Source organism: Ambystoma mexicanum, chromosome 6p (assembly GCF_040938575.1).
Source record: "Ambystoma mexicanum isolate Mex_15411 chromosome 6p, UKY_AmexF1_1, whole genome shotgun sequence".
In the NCBI taxonomy this organism is placed as follows: domain Eukaryota; kingdom Metazoa; phylum Chordata; class Amphibia; order Caudata; family Ambystomatidae; genus Ambystoma; species Ambystoma mexicanum.
This window is the reverse complement of record NC_090935.1, coordinates 20,407,422-20,428,906: the sequence shown is the minus strand read 5'-3', so window position 1 is coordinate 20,428,906 and position 21,485 is coordinate 20,407,422. Positions and strand designations below refer to the sequence as shown.

Genomic DNA, 21,485 nt, shown 5'->3' with positions numbered 1-21,485 from the left:
AGGGTATGGAGTCTATGTTGGGGGGTCCCTAGGACACCCCTGGGTTACGGCACTGAGGGTGCTGTGTAACCCATCTCACAAAAAACACATGAGGCCCTATGTAGTAAAAGACCCCATAGCCCATTCAACACAAGGCAAACCAAAGAAACACACTCCAAACATGTCCAAGAGTGAGGGTAAAAGAGTCTCACTCTTGGCAGGAGAAAAAAATAAACCCCAAAAATCCAGCAAAGCTGCTGGGGGACTCACTAGGTTAGGAAATTCAGCCTAAACAGAGAATTCTTCCTAACACTCGCCCCCCCAGACTAAGGGACAGGAGGATTTAATCCACTCCTGGATGAACCTCATACCTCTAGTCGATGACATACATCCTAGAGAGTCCATCAGCATTTTGATGGTGACACCCTGACCTGTGCTCAATGGTGAAATCAAACCCTTGGAGGCAGATTGACCATCTCAATAGTTTTGGATTTTCCCCTTTCATTTGCATTAACCATCTCAAGGGTTGGTGGTCAGTCTGAATGACAAAAGTAGAACCATACAAGTATGGCCTAAACTTCTTCAGTGCCCACACAATAGCAAAGCATTCTCTTTCGATTGTTGCCCACCTTGTTTCAGGATCCTTCAGTTTTCTACTGATGAAGCAAATGGGGTGTTCCCTACCCTTCTCATCCAGTTGGCTAAGAACTGCACCTATACCTACATTGGAAGCATCAGTTTGTACAATGAAAGTTTGGTGGTAGTCAGGAGCTCTGAGTACTGGAGCTTGGCAGAGAGCTTTCTTCAGGTTTTCAAAGGCCTGATTGCATTCCTCATTCCATTTGACCTTCTTAGGGAATTTTGGAGAGGAGATCACATTCAGGGGAGAAGCTATGGTCCCATAGTTCTCAATGAAATTCCTGTAGTACCCAGTGAGGCCTAAGAAGGCTCTCACCTGGGTCTGAGTAGTAGGTGTTGTCCAATTTTGCACAGCTTCAATCTTGCTGAGCAAAGGCCTTATTTCTCCACCTCCTACCTCATGTCCAAGGTAGACCACTTTACTCTGACCAATTTGGCACTTGCTTGCCTTTATGGTCAGATTGGCCTGCTCAAGAGCCTGCAAAACATGTCCTAAGTGGATCACATGTTCTTCCCAGGAGTGGCTGAAGACTGCAATGTCATCCAAGTATGCCATGCAGAAGTCCTCCATCCCAGCTAGAACTTGGTTCACCATCCTCTGGAATGTTGCAGGTGCATTTTTCAGTCCAAAAGGCATAACCTTGAATTGGTATAGGCCAACTGGGGTAGAAAATGCAGTTTTCTCCTTGGCATGGTCTGTCAGGGCTATTTGCCAGTAGCCTGACGTAAGGTCCAGTGTGCTGAGGTACTTGGCTGCACCAAGTTTATCCACCAACTCATCTGTCCTTGGCAAAGGGTGGGCATCAGTCTTGGTGACTGCATTAAGAGCTCTATAGTCCACACAGAATCTCAACTCTTTGGATCCTGCCTTTGGTACTAACACTACAGGGCTAGACCATGGACTAGTAGAGGGCTCTATTACCCCGAGATCAAGCATCTTCTTGACCTCCCCTTTGATGTGGGTTCTGACATGTTCTGACATTCTATATCCCCTGCTTTTGACTGGCAGGCAGTCACCAGTGAGTATCTCATGCTGTCCCCAAGGGGTCAAGCCTGGTGAAAGTGAGAACAGGGGGGCGAACTGATTTAACATAGCTTTGCACTCCTCCTGTTGCTCAGGGGTCAGATCTGAAGAGAGATTAACTCTTTCAACCTTTTCGTCCAAAGGTAAGCCTCTCAGGAGGTCAGGTAGAGCTTCACTCTCCTCCTCCTCTTCTGATGAAGCTAGAAGCAATGCTCCTACTTCTGGTCTAGAGACATAGGCTTTGAGGCGGTTGGTGTGGAAGACTCTGGGAGCTTCCCTGGGTTTGCCCAGATCCACCAGATAGTTGACCTCTCCAAGTTTTCCCACAACCTTGAAGGGTCCCATACATTTGTCTTGCAAGGCCCTCTGCCTTGTTGGAAGCATAACTAGAACTAGCTGGTCTTGAGTAAACTCAACCATGTTAGCCTTCTGATCATGCCAATGTTTGATCAGAGCTTGGCCAGCTTTCAAGTTGTCACTTGCTTCTGCCATCATGTGTGACATTCTCCTTCGGAGACCTATCACATAGTCAGTCACTCTGACTGGCTTGGGGGAAGGAGCACTCTCCAACCCCTCTCTAATCAGGGCCAAGGGGCCTCTGACGGGATGGCCATAGAGAAGTTCAAAGGGAGAATAACCCACTCCCTCCTGAGGGACTTCCCTATAAGCAAATAGAAGGCATGGCAGTAGAAGGTCCCACTTCTTCTTAAGGGGTTCTTCTAAGGCACCTATCATGCTCTTCATGGTTCTGTTAAATCTTTCTACCAACCCGTTGGTCTGAGGGTGGTAGGCGGTTGAGAACTTGTAGGTGACTCCGCAGGTTTTCCACATGGCCTTCATGTAGTTGGACATACAATTTGTCCCCCTGTCAGAGATCACCTCCTTAGGAAACCCAACCCTGGTAAAGATACCAAGGAGGGCCTTAGCCACAGCCTGAGCTGTAACTGTCCTCATAGGAATTGCCTCAGGGTACCTAGTAGCATGGTCTACTACAACAAGGATAAACCTGTTGCCTGAGGAGGTTGGGGGATCAAGGGGACCAACAATGTCAATCCCTACCCTCTCAAATGGGACTCCCACAACTGGGAGAGGCACTAAAGGTGCCACATTCTTGGAACCAACCTTACCAGAAGTCTGGCAGGTATGGCAGCTCCTGCAATATCTATCTACTTCAGCCCCCATCTTTGGCCAATAAAAGTAGAGAGAGAGCCTTTCCTTGGTCTTCTTGAAACTCAAGTGACCAGCCAAAGGAATCTCGTGGGCTAGTTGCAAGAACTGTTGTCTGTTCTCTTGGGGCACTACCAGGCGTTGGTAGGCTCCAGGTTCAGATTCAGTTGGTTCACTGTAGAAGAGGCCATCTTCCCAGTGTAACCTATACTTCCCAGGCTCTTGCCCATCAGCCTGAGAAGCTGCCTGTTGGCGAAGGCCCTCCAGAGTTGGACATTCTCTTTGTCCCTTACGAAAAGCTGTCCTGCTGGGTCCACCTTCTGCCAGTAAAGACTGCAGCTCAGGATGGTCAGCCGGGTCCAGGTCTCCAATGAGTTCTGGGCCTCCTACTAGCTCTTCTTCAGAGTCTAGTTCAACCAAACAGGGTTGTACCTCCCTCTCAGCCTCAGCTGGAGGTGGAGTTACAGGTGTAACTTTGGACAACCCCGGGGAAGTCCTTGTTGGAAGCACTGGAGTGCTTGCTGTAGGCTTTTTCCTAGGAGTCTTGGGTGGCCCCTTTGCTCCTGATCTGGTAGTTACTGCAGTAAGTTGTTCCAGTGGGAGAGGAGTGATTTCTGTCATCTCCTGAGATAAACCTCGCAGGGTTTTCTCTCTTGCAGATTTGATGAGCTCCTGTAACCTTTTACTAGGAGGTCTGGGGGTATGTGACACAACACCCAGAGCTTTCAGGTCATTTCCTAGCAGAACTCTTCCTGGCACTTCACATTGTATACTGACAGGTATCTTCACAGCCATATCATTACACTGGATGAGAACTGATAACTGGGGACACATCTGCACAGGCCCTCCAGCTAACTTGGTGAGGCATTTGGGTGCCTTAGCAACATCCTCTGCCTTGAAAAATGATTCATCCACTACAGTTATGCTGGCCCCAGTGTCCCTGATGGCAGGAGTCTCCTGACCATTCACGTGGACACTGTCCTTATAATACTCTTTAGTATTATCTGGGATAGAATTATACACATCTAAATTGTGTTGTTCCCACAACCCCAGAGAGACTAAAGAAACACTGGCTGAGACTCCAGTGGGTTCATCAGCCAGTAGTAGAAAGTTTCCACTTGCCATAGTGACTTCCTCCTCTGGAGCGAAGGCTAAGGAGACAAGTTGGACCCCTGAAGGTTTACCCTTACATCTGGGATCTCCTTTCACATGGTCAGTAGCCTTACAAACATAACAGGCCCCAAAGGTCCTTTGGAATGGAGGCTTGTTCTGACCTCCTTCTGGTTTAGCACCAGAAGGTATACTACTCTGCTGTGGTTTCCCAGGTGGCTTACCCTTAGGGTTTTGTTTGGGGCCCTCTTTGGAATTAGGATTTTTACAATTCTCTTTGGAGTCTTTCTTAGGCTGTCTTCCCTCATCCTTCTTCTGAGTTACCCCAGAATCCTTGTGAGTAGCCCTGTTGGCAACCCACAAGTCAGCAGCCTTAGCTAGTTTCCTAGGATCTAATTCCTGTGAATCAGCCAAGTGCTGTCTGAGCTCTGGAGAGCAGGCATCATAAATGGACTCCATCATGACCAGATTTCTCATTCCTTCATAAGTGTTCACCTTGTAACCCTTAATCCATCCCTCTAGGTTTTTCAGCCCTTCACACACCCAGGTAGCCCAAGGGGTACCATCATGCTTTTTGAGGCTCCTAAACCTCTTAAGATACTGGGAAGGGGTCTTCACAAACCTAGCTATCAAAGCTAGTTTCACACATTCATACTCTTTCCTATCCTCCTCCCCCAACTCCATTACCACATCAGTTGCAACAGGGGGAAGCCTAGAGAACAACCAGGTGAGTAACTCATTACCTGTGATGTTCTGGAGCCCATGATTATACTCAAACATAGACAACCAATCCAACACATCCAACTTAGGCTCATACATACCAATCAATTCCTTAGGCATCCGGGGTCTTTTAGGACTGGAACTTCTAGAGGAGCCAGAGAGAGAAGCATTCTCAACAGACAATTTCTTCATTTCTAGCTCATACTTGAGCTCCATTTCCCTTAGCCTCAGTTCTTTGTCAGTTTGAGCATTAAGTTTCCTGTACTCTAATTCAAGTTTCATTTTCTCTAGTTCAAAGTATTGAGGGCTAAATGTGGGACCTGGCAAAGGTCCAGTAGGTACAGCTGGTAGAGCAGACAGAGGCCTAGAGGGACTATCTACAACAGTTTCATCCTCCTCTTCTGGTTCTGACCCAAGATCATCAATACTTTGTGCCATATCAATATCATTGTTGCTTTCTACATTTGCTGGAGTGATAGGTTCCTCTGGACCATCCTCCAGACTTTGGTTTTCTAACAACCTTTCTATTAGCTCTATTTTCTTTCCTTTAGTCATGAGATTCTTATGCTTACAGAGAAGTCTTAGACAATCAGCAGTTTTTGTAGCAAGGGACTCTTGACTATAACTTTCCATAGTAGACAGGTTAAAAATGACTTTTTCTTTCTTGTGCTTAAGCTTTGTGGTTAGTTGCACTAAGGTATCTCAAAAGTACTCTAAAGTGTATACTCAATACAGATCCCACCGCTGTACACCAGTGTTAGGCAGAAACCTGTGCAGTTCCCTCTGGGACCACTGCAAAAGATTTAAGTCTACAGGTGTTGGCAGTAAACCCACTTGGTAGCAGTCTGTACCACACAGATTCACTGTGGTAGCTGTGGCTGAGCAGTCAGACTTCCCTCAAGAAGAGTTAGGCAGTATACAGAGGATACATAATAGGTACAGAGGTCCAGTAGCACAAGCAAACACTGACCAGAGCTAGGTGTAAAAGTATAGACTTATTTATTAAAGGTACACTCATAAATTACACTAGCACAATAGAAAAGATAAGAAAGTCAAACACAGTTACTATTACTCATATGTACATCCCTAATCATTTGTTGGACAATTCTAAGTTACCCCCACTTATTTCCAAACAGAGGTGAGCGCTTAACGTTAGATGACACTCCAACAAGTATTACCAAAAGGGAGGGAAAAGGCAGAAATAAAGAGAGCAGTAAGGTAAAACACTCTTCACATAAGGTTAGCACAGACAGTCAATGGTGGAACAAGGAGAATTAGTTTGGGGCCCGCTTTAGAGGGAGCCAGGCGAAAAATATGCCCAAGATCACACAATGTCATCAGTCTTTGCAGGTGAGAGAAAAAGGTTTTACTACGGTTCTGGAAAGTTTAGTTAGGGTGTCCCAGACCTACCCAGGTTCGAGAGCCGAGGGCTAAATCTACCCCGTACAATCGGTGGCAAGGGAGGCCGGGCGGAACACAGTACCTTTAAAAGTGGAAAGGATCCTCCAGCGGTGGTAGTTGTTCCTGGTAGTGGGTGTAAGTCGCGGCGTCGTCCAGGGGAAGAGGTGCTCCCGGCGTGGAGGAAAGCTGCAGATCGTTGCACTACCAGGGAAGAGACCAGCTGTGGAGTTTTCCGGTCACAAAGGATTTGTACCCCTCTTTCGCGGTTGAGGTAAAAAGTGGTATCCCGGTTGCCAGGGTGCTTGGCACAGGCAAGGCGGCCACGAGATGCTTCGGGACGGCGAAAAGAAGGCAGCAACTGGTTGTCCCCACCAGTTAAGGGAAGGAGACTCTCTGGCGGGAGATCTCCTCTGTCGTCGGGAAAAGTGGTGAGACGATTCTGCAGGGCTTCACCGGTGGTATCGTCTCGGCAGGTCGGCTCGGCTTCTCCCTCTTTGGCTTCTTAGGTCCTGTGGCGACTTCTCAAGTTCCAGTCCCCAAAGCCCTGCTTTTATGCAGCAAACCCCCATTCACCCAGCCTAGCTGTCACTCAACCATGCTAAGTGGTGAGCCGGCCGGCTCACCACTTGGGCCAATCAGGACGGAGTGCGACTTGAGTTACCAAGGTAACTCAGTCCAGGGTGCCTAAATCCCCCTCTACCCCTCCTAAGTACCCCAGACAGAGTGGCACCACTTTGGAGGGCTTCTGTGGAGAAGCCCGCCAAAAGTGGAACAAAGGGCTCCACTTTGGGTCAGAGTTACAGAGGTGAACACCAACGCCATTTTAGAATCAAGTTTTGGCAAAAAATACCAACCGGAGTTATAATAATAAAGAAATAACCCGGCGGTATGTTCAAGGCTACCGTAAATAAATAAATAAATAAATAAAGGTATTAGCCTAAAACAATGGGAAATCCCATAGGAAAATATTCCGCGGTTGAATATAAAAAGTAGTTTCCACTGCCACCAGCCAAAACTCGATGAGGGGGGACGGAGACGTGCCCCCTCGACTAACAGACCCCGGGGCAATGGAATTGCCCCGGCCAGTACGTCCACAATATGATGGTTTGTACTGGTTCTGTTCAGGATTTGAGACTAGTAAAGTCAATGGTGACTTTACAGACCCTGGGAGACAGTAGTCAGTCCCAGGGTATGGAGTCTATGTTGGGGGGTGTTAGGGAGAATTCTCTGTTTAGGCTGAATTTCCCTACCTAGTGAGTCCCCCAGCAGCTTTGCTGGATTTCTGGGGTTTCTTTTTTTCTCCTGCCAAGAGTGAGACTCTTTTACCCTCACTCTTGGACATGTTGAAGTGTGTTTTCTTGGTGAAACCTTGTGTTGAATGGGCTATGGGGTCTTTTACTCCATAGGGCCTCATGTATTTTTGTGATGTGGGTTACACCGCACCCTCTCTGCCGTGACCCAGGGGTGTCCTAGGGACTCCCCAACATAGACTCCATACCCTGGGACTGACTACTGTCTCCCAGGGCATGTAAAGTCACCAAAGACTTTGCTAGTCTTGAATCCTGAACAGAACCAGTACAAACCATCATATTGTGGACGTACTGGCTGGGGCAATTCGATTGCCCCAGGGTCTGTTAGTCGAGGGGGCACGTCTCCGTCCCCCCTGATCGAGTTTTGGCTGGTGGCAGTGGAAACTACTTTTTATATTCGACCGCAAATATTTCCCTATGGGATTTCCCATTGTTTTAGGCTAACACATTTAATTATTTATTTACGGTAGCCTTAAACATACCGCCGGTTTATATATTTATTATTATAACTCCGGTTGGGACTTTTTGCCAAAACTTGATTCTAAAATGGCGTTGGTGTTCGCCTCTGTAACTCTGACCCAAAGTGGAGCCCTTTGTTCCACTTTTGGCGGGCTTCTCCACAGAAGCCCTCCAAAGTGGTGCCACTCTGTCTGGGGTACTTAGGGGGGGTGGAGGGGGATTTAGGCACCCTGGACTGAGTTACCTTGGTAACTCAAGTCGCACTCCGTCCTGATTGGCCCACGTGGTGAGCCGGCCGGCTCACCACTTAGCATGTTCGAGTGACAGCTAGGCTGGGTGAATGGGGGTTTGCTGCATAAAAGCAGGGCTTTGGGGACTGGAACTTCAGAAGTCGCCACAGGACCAAGAATCCGACGAAGGAAGAGCTGAGCCGACCTGCTTCGACGACACCACCCGGTGGAGCCCTGCTGAACCGTCTCACCACTTTTTCCGACGACCGAGGAGAACTCTTAACGGAGTGGCTCCTTCCCTTGACTGGTGGGGACAACCAGTTTTCACCTTCTTTTCGCTTCTCGAGGTATCTCGTGGCCGCCTTGCCCGTGCCAAGCACCCCGGCAACCGGAATACCACACTTTTACCCCTATCCGCGAAAGTCGGTACAACCCTTTAACCGGAGGACTCCGCGGCTGGTTTCTTCCCGGGCAGTGCAACGACCTTCTTCTTCTGCTCTTCAGCGAGAACTTCTTCTCCCCTGACCGACGTCGAGCCTTGCTGCCACTGCCTGGAACAACTGCCACCGCTGGAGGATCCTTTCCGCTTAAGGTACCGTGTTCCGCCTGGCTCCCCTTGCCACCGACTGTACGGGGTAGATTTAGCCCCGGCTTTCGAACCTGGGAGTGCCTGGAACACCCTGGCTACACTTTCTAAGTCACTCTAAACTCTTTCTAACTCTTTGCAAGACTTTGAATCCCTAATAACAGTGTGATCTTGGGCACTTTTTCGCTCCGGCTACTCTAAGAGTGGGCCCTGCCTAGTGACTTTTGCTCACCTGTGACTTTGCGCTTCTTTGAGCCTATTGCAAGTGTTCTAGACCTTAGAGTGGTGTGTTTAACCCATTTCTGTTTCTTTTTATCCCTTTCTTGAACCTACTAGAGTGTCATCTAACGTTAAGCGCTCACCTCTGTTTTAATTATGTGGTGTTAACCTAGAGTTGTCTAGATAGGAGTAAGGGTTAAAACTGCTTTCATTATAACTGTGTTTGAAGTGTTTTTACTATATTTTGCAGAGTGATTTCAACTTATGTGTGTTTAATAAATTAATAATTATATACTTTTGAAACCAAGCTCTGGTCAGTGTTTGCCTGTGCTATTGTATTTGAGTACCTATTGTGTATACTTTACATACTGCCTAACTCTTCTTGAGGGGAGTCTGACTGCTCAGCCACAGCTACCAGGTAAATCTGGGTGGTCCGAACTGCTACCAAGTGGGTTTACTGCTATACCTGTAGTCTTAAATCTTTTGCAGTGCTCCCTAAGGGAACTGCACAGGTTTCTGCCTAACACTGGTGTACAGCGGTGGGATCTGTATTGAGTATACATTTTATTGTGCTTGAATACCTTAGTGTAACTAACCACAAAGCTTAGCACTGTAAAAGTAAACCTCTAACATGTCAGTTATAGAAAGCTATAGTCAAGAGTCCCTTGCAGCCAAAACTGCTGATTGTTTAAGAGTGCTCTGTAAACATAAGGATCTCCTGACTAAGGGCAAGAAAATGGAGCTGATTGAAAGATTGTTAGCTAACCAAAGTCTGGGTGATGGTTCAGAGGAACCTACCACTCCAGCAACTGTAGATGACAGTATTGAAGTTAACATGGAGCAAAATGTTGATGATTCTGAGGAAGAGTCAGAAGAGGAGGGTGAGGCTGTTGTGACTGTCCCCCCTAGGCCTCTGCCTGCTCTACCTGCTGTACCTACTGGACCTTTACCAGGTCCCACATTTAGTCCTCAGTACTTTGAACTGGAGAAAATGAAACTAGAATTGGAGTATAAGAAACTTAATGCTCAAACTGACAAAGAACTAAGGCTAAGGGAAATGGAGCTCAAGTATGATTTAGAAATGAAGAAATTATCTGTTGAGAATGTTTCTCTCTCTGGCTCCTCTAGAAGTTCCAGTCCTAAAAGACCCCGGATGCCTAAAGAATTGATTGGTATGTATGAGCCTAAGTTGGATGTGTTGGATTGGTTGTCTCTGTTTGAATATAATCATGGGCTCCAGAACATCACAGGAAATGACTTACTCACCTGGTTGTTCTCTAGGCTTCCCCCTGTTGCAACTGATGTGGTAATGGAGATGGGGGAGGAGGATAGGAAGGACTATGAATGTGTGAAACTAGCTTTGATAGCTAGGTTTGGGAAGACCCCTTCCCAGTATCTTAAGAGGTTTAGGAGCCTCAAAAAGCATGATGGTACCCCTTGGGCTACCTGGGTGAGTGAATGTTTGAAAAACTTAGAGGGATGGATTAAGGGTTACAAGGTGAACACTTATGAAGGTATGAAGAATTTGTTTATGTTGGAGACTATTTATGATGCCTGCTCTCCTGAGCTCAGACAACACTTGGCTGATTCCAGGGAATTAGATTCCCGGAAACTAGCTAAGGCTGCTGACTTGTGGGTTGCCAACAGGGCCACTCACAAGGATTCTGGGGTCACTCAGAAGAAGGATGGGGAGAAACAGCCAAAAAAGGACTCCAAAGAGAATTCTAATACTACAAATTCCAAAGAGGGCCCCAAACAAAACTATAAGGTTAAGCCACAAGGGAAACCAAATCAGGCTAGTGTACCTCCTGGTCCCAGACCAGAAGGAGGTCAGAACAAGCCTCCATTCCAGCGAGCCTTTGGCTCATGCTTTGTTTGTAAGGCTACTGACCATGTGAAAGGAGATCCCAGATGTAAGGGTAAACCTTCAGGGGTCCAGCTTGCCTCCTTAGCCTTCGCTCCAGAAGAGGAAGTACATATGGCAAGTGGAAACTTTCTATTACTAGCTGATGAACCCACTGGAGTCTCAGCTAGTGTTTCTTTAGTATCTCTGGGGTTGTGGGAACAACAGAATTTAGATGTCTATAACTCTATCCCAGATAATACTAAAGAGTATTACAAGGACAGTGTCCAGGTGAATGGTCAGGAGACTCCTGCCATTAGGGACACTGGAGCCAGCATAACTGTGGTGGATGAATCATTTTTCAAGGCAGAGGATGTTGCTAAGGCACCCAAATGCCTCACCAAGTTAGCTGGGGGGCCTGTGCAGATGTGTCCCCAGTTACCAGTTCTCATCCAATGTAATGATATGGCTGTAAAAATACCTGTCAGTGTACAAAGTGAAGTGCCAGGTAGGGTTCTGTTGGGTAATGACCTCAAAGCTCTTGGAGTTGTGTCACATACCCCCAGACCACCTAGCCAAAGGTTACAGGAGCTCACCAGACCTGCAAGAGAGAAAACCCTGCGAGGGTTATCTCAGGAGATGATGACAGAAATCACTCCTCTCCCACTGGAGCAACTTACTGCAGTAACTACCAGATCAGGAGCAAAGGGGCAACCCAAGGCTCCTAGGAAAAAGCCAGCAGCAAGCACTCCAGTGCTTCCAACAAGGACTTCCCCTAGGTTGTCCAAAGTTACACCTGTAACTCCACCTCCAGCTGAGGCTGAGAGGGAGGTACCACCCTGTGTGGTTGAGCTAGACTCTGAGGAAGAGCTAGAAGGAGGCCCCAACCTTATTGGAGATTTGGACCCTGAGGACCATCCTGAGCTGCAGTCTTTACTGGCAGAAGGGGGGCCTAGCAGGGCAGCTTTTCGTAAGGGGCAAAGAGAATGTCCAACTCTGGAAGGTCTCCGCCACCAGGCAGCTTCTCAAGCTGATGGGCAAGAGCCTGGGAAGTATAGGTTGCACTGGGAAGATGGCCTCTTCTACAGTGAACCCACTGAGTCTGAACCTGGAGACTACAAACGCCTTGTAGTCCCACAAGAGAACAGACAACAGTTCTTACAACTAGCCCATGAGATACCTTTGGCTGGTCACTTGAGTTTCAAGAAGACCAAGGAAAGGCTCTCACTCTACTTTTATTGGCCAAAGATGGGGGCTGAAGTAGATAGATATTGTAAGAGCTGCCATACCTGCCAGACTTCTGGTAAGGTTGGTTCCAAGAATGTGGCACCTTTAGTGCCTCTCCCAGTTGTGGGAGTCCCATTTGAGAGGGTAGGGATTGGCATTGTTGGTCCCCTTGATCCTCCAACCTCCTCAGGCAACAGATTTATACTTGTTGTAGTAGACCATGCTACTAGGTACCCTGAGGCAATTCCTATGAGGACTGTTACAGCTCCGGCTGTGGCTAAGGCCCTCCTTGGTATTTTCACCAGGGTTGGGTTTCCTAAGGAAGTAATCTCTGACAGGGGATCAAACTTTATGTCCCACTACATGAAAGCCATGTGGAAAACCTGTGGAGTTACTTACAAGTTCTCAACAGCATACCACCCTCAGACAAACGGGTTGGTTGAAAGGTTTAACAGAACCATGAAGAGCATGATAGGTGCTTTAGAGGAACCCCTTAAGAAAAAGTGGGACCTTCTACTGCCATGCCTTCTCTTTGCTTATAGAGAAGTCCCTCAGGAGGGGGTAGGCTATTCTCCCCTTTGAGCTTCTCTATGGCCATCCAGTCAGAGGTCCATTGGCCCTGATTAAGGAGGGATTGGAAGGTGCTCCTCCCCTCAAGCCAGTCAGAGTGACTGACTATGTGATAGGTCTCCGGAGGAGAATGTCACACATGATGGCAGAAGCAAGTGACAACTTGAAAGCTGGTCAAGCTCTGGTCAAACATTGGCATGACCAGAAGGCTAACATGGTTGAGTTTACTCAAGACCAGCTAGTTCTAGTTATGCTCCCAACAAGGCAGAGGGCCTTGCAAGACAAATGGATGGGACCCTTCAAGATTGTGGGAAAACTTGGAGAGGTCAACTATCTGGTGGATCTGGGCAGACCCAGGGAAGCTCCTAGAGTCTTCCACACCAACCGACTAAAGGCATACATCTCCAGGCCTGATGTAGGAGCCTTGCTTCTAGCTTCAGCTGCAGAGGAAGAAGAGAGTGAATCTCTCCCTGATCTCCTCAGAGGTGTGCCCTTAGATGAAAAAGTTGAAGGAGTCAATCTCTCTTCAGACCTGACACCTGAGCAACAAGAGGAGTGCAAATCTATGTTAAATCAGTTTGCCTCCCTGTTCTCACTGTCACCAGGCTTGACCCCTTGGGGCCAGCATGAGATACTCACTGGTGACTGTCTGCCAGTCAAAAGCAGGGGGTACAGAATGTCAGAACATATCAGAACCCACATCAAAGGAGAGGTCAAGAAGATGCTTGATCTCGGGGTAATAGAGCCCTCTACCAGTCCATGGTCTAGCCCAGTTGTGTTAGTACCAAAGGCAGGATCCAAAGACTTGAGATTCTGTGTGGACTATAGAGCTCTAAATGCAGTCACCAAGACTGATGCCCACCCTTTGCCCAGGACAGATGAGTTGGTGGATAAACTTGGTGCAGCCAAGTACCTCAGCACATTTGACCTGACGTCAGGCTATTGGCAAATAGCCCTGACAGACCATGCCAAGGAGAAAACTGCATTTTCAACCCCAGTTGGCTTGTACCAGTTTAAGGTCATGCCTTTTGGACTAAAAAATGCACCTGCCACATTCCAAACGATGGTGAACCAAGTTCTGGCTGGAATGGAAGATTTCTGCATGGCATACTTGGATGACATTGCAGTCTTCAGCCACTCCTGGGAAGAACATGTGAACCACCTAGGACATGTGTTGCAGGCTCTGAAACAGGCCCATTTGACAATCAAAGCCAGTAAGTGCCAGATTGGTCAAAGTAAAGTGGTCTACCTTGGACATGAGGTAGGAGGTGGAGAAATAAGGCCTTTGCCCAGCAAGATTGAAGCTGTGCAAAATTGGACAACACCAACTACTCAAACCCAAGTGAGAGCTTTTCTAGGCCTCACTGGATATTACAGGAATTTCATTGAGAACTATGGGACCATAGCTTCTCCACTGAATGTAATCTCCTCTCCCAAATTCCCTAAAAAGGTAAAATGGAATGAGGAGTGCAATCAGGCCTTTGAAAAACTGAAGAGAGCTCTTTGCCAAGCTCCAGTATTAAGAGCTCCTGACTACCACCAACCTTTCATTGTACAAACTGATGCTTCCAATGTAGGTATAGGTGCAGTTCTAAGCCAACTGGATGAGAAGGGTAGGGAGCACCCCATTTGCTTCATCAGTAGGAAACTGAAGGATCCTGAGACAAGGTGGGCAACTATCGAAAGAGAATGCTTTGCTATTGTGTGGGCACTGAAGAAGTTTAGGCCATACTTGTATGGTTCTACTTTTGTTATTCAGACTGACCACCAACCCTTGAGATGGTTAATGCAAATGAAAGGGGAAAATCCAAAACTATTGAGATGGTCAATCTGCCTGCAAGGGTTTGATTTCACCATTGAGCACAGGTCAGGGTGTCACCATCAAAATGCTGATGGACTCTCTAGGATGTATATCATCGACTAGAGGTATGAGGTTCATCCAGGAGTGGATTAAATCCTCCTGTCCCTTAGTCTGGGGGGGGCGAGTGTTAGGAAGAATTCTCTGTTTAGGCTGAATTTCCCTACCTAGTGAGTCCCCCAGCAGCTTTGCTGGATTTCTGGGGTTTCTTTTTTTCTCCTGCCAAGAGTGAGACTCTTTTACCCTCACTCTTGGACATGTTGAAGTGTGTTTTCTTGGTGAAACCTTGTGTTGAATGGGCTATGGGGTCTTTTACTCCATAGGGCCTCATGTATTTTTGTGATGTGGGTTACACCGCACCCTCTGTGCCGTGACCCAGGGGTGTCCTAGGGACTCCCCAACATAGACTCCATACCCTGGGACTGACTACTGTCTCCCAGGGCATGTAAAGTCACCAAAGACTTTGCTAGTCTTGAATCCTGAACAGAACCAGTACAAACCATCATATTGTGGACGTACTGGCTGGGGCAATTCGATTGCCCCAGGGTCTGTTAGTCGAGGGGGCACGTCTCCGTCCCCCCTGATCGAGTTTTGGCTGGTGGCAGTGGAAACTACTTTTTATATTCGACCGCGAATATTTCCCTATGGGATTTCCCATTGTTTTAGGCTAACACATTTAATTATTTATTTACGGTAGCCTTAAACATACCGCCGGTTTATATATTTATTATTATAACTCCGGTTGGGACTTTTTGCCAAAACTTGATTCTAAAATGGCGTTGGTGTTCGCCTCTGTAACTCTGACCCAAAGTGGAGCCCTTTGTTCCACTTTTGGCGGGCTTCTCCACAGAAGCTCTCCAAAGTGGTGCCACTCTGTCTGGGGTACTTAGGGGGGGTGGAGGGGGATTTAGGCACCCTGGACTGAGTTACCTTGGTAACTCAAGTCGCACTCCGTCCTGATTGGCCCACGTGGTGAGCCGGCCGGCTCACCACTTAGCATGTTCGAGTGACAGCTAGGCTGGGTGAATGGGGGTTTGCTGCATAAAAGCAGGGCTTTGGGGACTGGAACTTCAGAAGTCGCCACAGGACCAAGAATCCGACGAGGGAAGAGCTGAGCCGACCTGCTTCGACGACACCACCCGGTGGAGCCCTGCTGAACCGTCTCACCACTTTTTCCGACGACCGAGGAGAACTCTTAACGGAGTGGCTCCTTCCCTTGACTGGTGGGGACAACCAGTTTTCACCTTCTTTTCGCTTCTCGAGGTATCTCGTGGCCGCCTTGCCCGTGCCAAGCACCCCGGCAACCGGAATACCACACTTTTACCCCTATCCGCGAAAGTCGGTACAACCCTTTAACCGGAGGACTCCGCGGCTGGTTTCTTCCCGGGCAGTGCAACGACCTTCTTCTTCTGCTCTTCAGCGAGAACTTCTTCTCCCCTGACCGACGTCGAGCCTTGCTGCCACTGCCTGGAACAACTGCCACCGCTGGAGGATCCTTTCCGCTTAAGGTACCGTGTTCCGCCTGGCTCCCCTTGCCACCGACTGTACGGGGTAGATTTAGCCCCCGGCTTTCGAACCTGGGAGTGCCTGGAACACCCTGGCTACACTTTCTAAGTCACTCTAAACTCTTTCTAACTCTTTGCAAGACTTTGAATCCCTAATAACAGTGTGATCTTGGGCACTTTTTCGCTCCGGCTACTCTAAGAGTGGGCCCTGCCTAGTGACTTTTGCTCACCTGTGACTTTGCGCTTCTTTGAGCCTATTGCAAGTGTTCTAGACCTTAGAGTGGTGTGTTTAACCCATTTCTGTTTCTTTTTATCCCTTTCTTGAACCTACTAGAGTGTCATCTAACGTTAAGCGCTCACCTCTGTTTTAATTATGTGGTGTTAACCTAGAGTTGTCTAGATAGGAGTAAGGGTTAAAACTGCTTTCATTATAACTGTGTTTGAAGTGTTTTTACTATATTTTGCAGAGTGATTTCAACTTATGTGTGTTTAATAAATTAATAATTATATACTTTTGAAACCAAGCTCTGGTCAGTGTTTGCCTGTGCTATTGTATTTGAGTACCTATTGTGTATACTTTACATACTGCCTAACTCTTCTTGAGGGGAGTCTGACTGCTCAGCCACAGCTACCAGGTAAATCTGGGTGGTGCGGACTGCTACCAAGTGGGTTTACTGCTATACCTGTAGTCTTAAATCTTTTGCAGTGCTCCCTAAGGGAACTGCACAGGTTTCTGCCTAACAGGGGGTCCCTAGGACACCCCTGGGTTACGGCACTGAGGGTGCTGTGTAACCCATCTCACAAAAAACACATGAGGCCCTATGGAGTAAAAGACCCCATAGCCCATTCAACACAAGGCAAACCAAAGACACACACTCCAAACATGTCCAAGAGTGAGGGTAAAAGAGTCTCACTCTTGGCAGGAGAAAAAAATAAACCCCAAAAATCCAGCAAAGCTGCTGGGGGACTCACTAGGTTAGGAAATTCAGCCTAAACAGAGAATTCTTCCTAACAGTTGTGAACATTGTGTCAGAATGGCTATGTGAATCCGACGGAGGGATGCTGAGAGAAAGCTAGGGGACGGGAACTCCCGCTTTCTGATGAGATTGTGAATATTGTGTTAGAATGGCTGTGTGAACCCGGCGGAGGGATGCTGAGAGAAAGCTAGGGGACGGGAGCTCCTGCTTTCTGATGAGGTTGTGAACATTGTGGTAGAATGGCTATGTGAACCCGACGGAGGGATGCTGAGAGAAAGCTAGGGGACGGGAACTCCCGCTTTCTGATGAGATTGTGAATATTGTGTTAGAATGGCTGTGTGAACCCGGCGGAGGGATGCTGAGAGAAAGCTAGGGGACGGGAGCTCCTGCTTTCTGATGAGGTTGTGAACATTGTGTTAGAATGGCTATGTGAACCCGACGGAGGGATGCTGAGAGAAAGCTAGGGGACGGGAACTCCCGCTTTCTGATGAGATTGTGAATATTGTGTTAGAATGGCTGTGTGAACCCGGCGGAGGGATGCTGAGAGAAAGCTAGGGGACGGGAGCTCCCGCTTTCTGATGAGATTGTGAATATTGTGTTAGAATGGCTGTGTGAACCCGGCGGAGGGATGCTGAGAGAAAGCTAGGGGATGGGAACTCCCGCTTTCTGATGAGGTTGTGAACATTGTGGTAGAATGGCTATGTGAACCAGACGGAGGGATGCTGAGAGAAAGCTAGGGGACGGGAACTCGCGCTTTCTGATGAGATTGTGAACATTGTGTTAGAATGGCTATGTGAACCCGACAGACTGTGCTCACAAGTCCTGCCTTGTCCCGTGCTTAAAACGTGGGGAAGGGAGACCCTAGCCATAACATCCTGACTTATCATTTTGTGAACACTTCTTTCTTTTCTGGTGAAAATTGCCCAACACTACAGTAAGGATTGGCAATAGGTTTTTCTTAGCATAGGCCCTTTTTATTTGACAAGACGCCACAAAGACTGCCTTATTTTTCATTTGATGTTTGACCCTTGCTCCCATTTTAGATTTAGTTTTAGATTAGGTGTTTATCTCACCCATTATAAAGTTCAATAAACACCCTTGAACTGTGATCACATGTCTGTCTTTACTGTTGCCACCATGAATTCCTTACAGTGGGCCTCATTACAACTGTTGCGGTAAGGCAATAACGGTGCCTGTAGTGCTACCGGCGCCGTTGTTACCTCGCTGCAACATTACGAGTTTGCTCGTGGCTGCCGCTCTGGACGCCTGGTTAAACCAGACGTGCAGAGCGGCACCCGCAAGCAGAGCAGGATGGTAGCAACGGTACCGTTATGAACTGTGACGCTGCTACCATCCTCCCCATTCCCATTTAGCCCTATGGGGGCTCAAATGGGAATGGGGACGTACCGGCTCCGGGTCCTGCGAAAGGAAAATTAATAAGGAAATTATTAAGGGCATGGCTACCTCCAAACTCCTTATGAGGCCCACCCTTATTGCGAACTCCCGCTGTGAGGCCCAACCCTACGGCGGCCTTTTCATACCCAGCACATACTTATTACAATAGCAATGCTAGTAGCACACCACATGCTTTCACTGCTGCAACTAGTAGCAGCAGTAGTAATAGTACTGGTACTACTGCTATTACTATGAGGAGGAGGAGTAGTAGTTACAGTTGGGCCATTATGAGTGCACGCACTACTGTTGATACTACTCGTGATAGTGCAACCACCATCATTATCACTACATGTAGTACCACCAGTACTACTATACGCTGTAGTGGCAGCACTAGTATTGGAACTGCAGGTACCGCTGCTATCACTACTGTTGGTGCTGCTGCTTCCGGTGGGGCAGGATAGCTGGACACGTCAACCTGCTGCTACATGCACTTCCTCTCCTCTTCTGATGTCACTTCCTCCTTCAGGATCTTAAAAGTAAGACCGATGGAAGGAGTTACCGGGTGGGCAATTGTCAGAAGATAAAACAGTACTGGTAAGTTACTGTGTACGTACATTTTTGTACAAGTGTTTCCTGATGTTCAGGCGCCAAGTTCCCAGTGCTCTTTCCCTCCTCTGCGCCCCTGACACCCATGCCCGTGGTCAGCAGTAAATGAGCAGGCATGGCTTTCTGCAGACATCCCACCCATACCACCCTGTGCATCTCTGTATCAGGGATGATGGTACGCTTCATGCATGAGGCAGAAACATCTGAGGATGCAGAGCAGGATTGCTCCCTACCTCCATGGCACCATTTGCTTGCCCTCCACTGAGGGACGAGCACTCGGTCCTCAGTGGCGCGCCCCTTTCTCGGGTGAATGGCCCTCCTCACAGTGGGCAGGCGCTTTCCAGAGTTCAGAGAAGGTAGAAACAGAGGCCCTTGTCAATGCCTGTGGACCTGACTGGTAGCCCGATCCGTTCACATCGACATCAGAATCATTGGGTTCTGTGGCAGCTGAAGCGTCCATCCCAGCGCAGGTGCATTTGGAATTTTGAGTAGCTACCCCTGCACGGTGTCATTTGCTCCAGTGCTGTGCATGGAGACTGCCACTTCTTGAGTTTGGGGAGAGTGGTTCTAGGACCCTGTCACACAGGGAGGGCATGTGTCATTCTCATGCCCTTTGAATTGCCATGGTCGTACCAGCTGGAATAGGGAAGCACACCGGCGTCTGATGCTGGGGGTCCCCAAGCAGCGCTCATGCCAAGTGCCGTGCGTACACTGTTCCCTAATTCAACCCATTCTCTTTCAGATCCGCCTGTGACGCCGTCCCATCGGGCCAGGGGTGCCAGACCATCTGTTCAGAAGCCTGAGGCCTCCAGAGCATGTAAGTGGCGATGTTTCATTAGAATTCCAGCGAGCCCACTGACACTTGCAGAGACAAAAGGCCATGCTCAGGAACTCAACAGGACAGAATTCCTTGGGAAAATGGCCTAGACCAGTGCCATTGAGTGTAGTGACAAGTGGGCCCGCTTCCTAAGGACGGGGAGGGGGGCGCGTTCACCCATGAAGGTAGTCTCCCAAGACCCCAGCACTGAGCACCCCCTCTGGCCCCTGTCTACTGAACACACTCCACCTCAGGTCACGACCCAGAGCTAAAACAACCAATAATAAGTAAAGGAACGGTGTCTCAGTACAGTGAGAAGCACCTTTACCTGTTACGGGTTGCAGAAAACCTGGAAGAACCATAGCTAGCCATCGGGATATTTGACTTTGCTAGTCAAGTCAAGCTTTATTTCAGCATAGACCATAAAAGCATAACATACAAATGCCACACCTCTCTGTATGTAAAAGGGACATTTGTGGATATGTTAGTGTGTCCGTTTGAAATGTTCAGCATACTTCCCAACATGCTACGAACCTGAAATATGAAAAAAGAAAAGAGCCCGCCGTAAATATCTGATTGCGAATCCCCCTTTGTTTTAAATAAAAGAATGAATGGTTATTTGTACAGAATTCTGGTTAGGCTGCAATGTTGGATCCAAAGGGTCCTGAGGTTGTCCAGAACCTTGATACAAGTAGAAAACACACAATTGGATCCTGTTTTGTTGCGCCAAACTGTGATTTTTATTCACAAATGATGAAACATTGTTAATCTGTTGTTCAAATTTTTGTTTTCAAATGGACATCCTCTCTTGATAAAAGGTCATAGAACATCGAGTGCATCAGGTGCTGCTCAATTTATAAGCAATGTCCTAAGCCTGAGAACCTTTTCTACACCTTGTGTTCCAATTGTAGATGAGTTACATTGAATTCACTTTATTCAATCTCTCAGTGTCAGAAGAAATGATTCTTATATATCGTGCCCCTTCAAAGTATTTGCTTTCAGTATATTTGCAGAAATAGATACATTCCGTTTCATAATATGGTCCTTTTGTTGCTTTGATATTACAATTTGTATGAACATTTCCTCATATTCCTTCTCATTTTCATTTCCTGATACTCCTTTCTTGTATATATTCTTCTTATGTTTTTCCTCTTATGTTTATCCTCGACACGTGTTTCCCCAACTTTGGGTCTTTCGTTTCTTCAGGAGGCTTGTTATTGCCTTAAAACTAGTTTTGAAAGATCTAGAAACCAAATATTTGTTGTTTTAGATATGTGTTGGTTTGGTTTATAAGTGTACAATCAAGATTACATTAAATCATACTTACTGGTTGTTCCCTTGGTATGTTTCATTTACTTAAATCACTCTGTTTAGTTATTTACCTGGGTATTTGGAGTGGCTTCTACAGATTGTCCTACGATATAAACAAGACGCATAGCTTACTAGATAATTACAGAAACTTCATTTCCCATGGACGTTGATGAATGTATGCCATCTGAACAGTACGAAGCTTACATGCATTAGCCGCACATGTATGGGTACGGCACTTCAAGCTTACACGCTTCAGCCCTAGACGTACGTTATGTTAAGTTTGCTGCTGTTTCAGCTGTAAATCGGACACCAATAATGTTACGCAATCCTCACGCTCCAACTCAAAGTAGCTGGAATCGATTACATTGTTATTCGGGTAAGGCAAACAATCACGCACCATTTTGAAGAAGCACGGGTACACCTGCTAGTATTACATGTAATACAGATTATAGCAGCTAAGTCATCAACATATCATTACAAGAGTTTAGAGCTGGAGATGTTTCATTAGCTCAATGATTTTTAAGACAACTTC

At 47.4% G+C, this 21,485-nt stretch overlaps 1 protein-coding gene across 1 annotated transcript in view; it reads left to right on the top strand.

Annotated features, from left to right (window-relative positions):
* The window catches only part of LOC138511149 (zinc finger protein 566-like), a 375,850-nt gene that overhangs the window by 282,217 nt on the left and 72,148 nt on the right, over window positions 1–21,485 (top strand). The window contains exon 4 of the mRNA XM_069626648.1: window positions 19,568–19,642. Within this exon, the coding sequence (XP_069482749.1) occupies window positions 19,568–19,642 (75 nt within the window). The remainder of the gene's footprint in view (window positions 1–19,567; window positions 19,643–21,485) is intronic.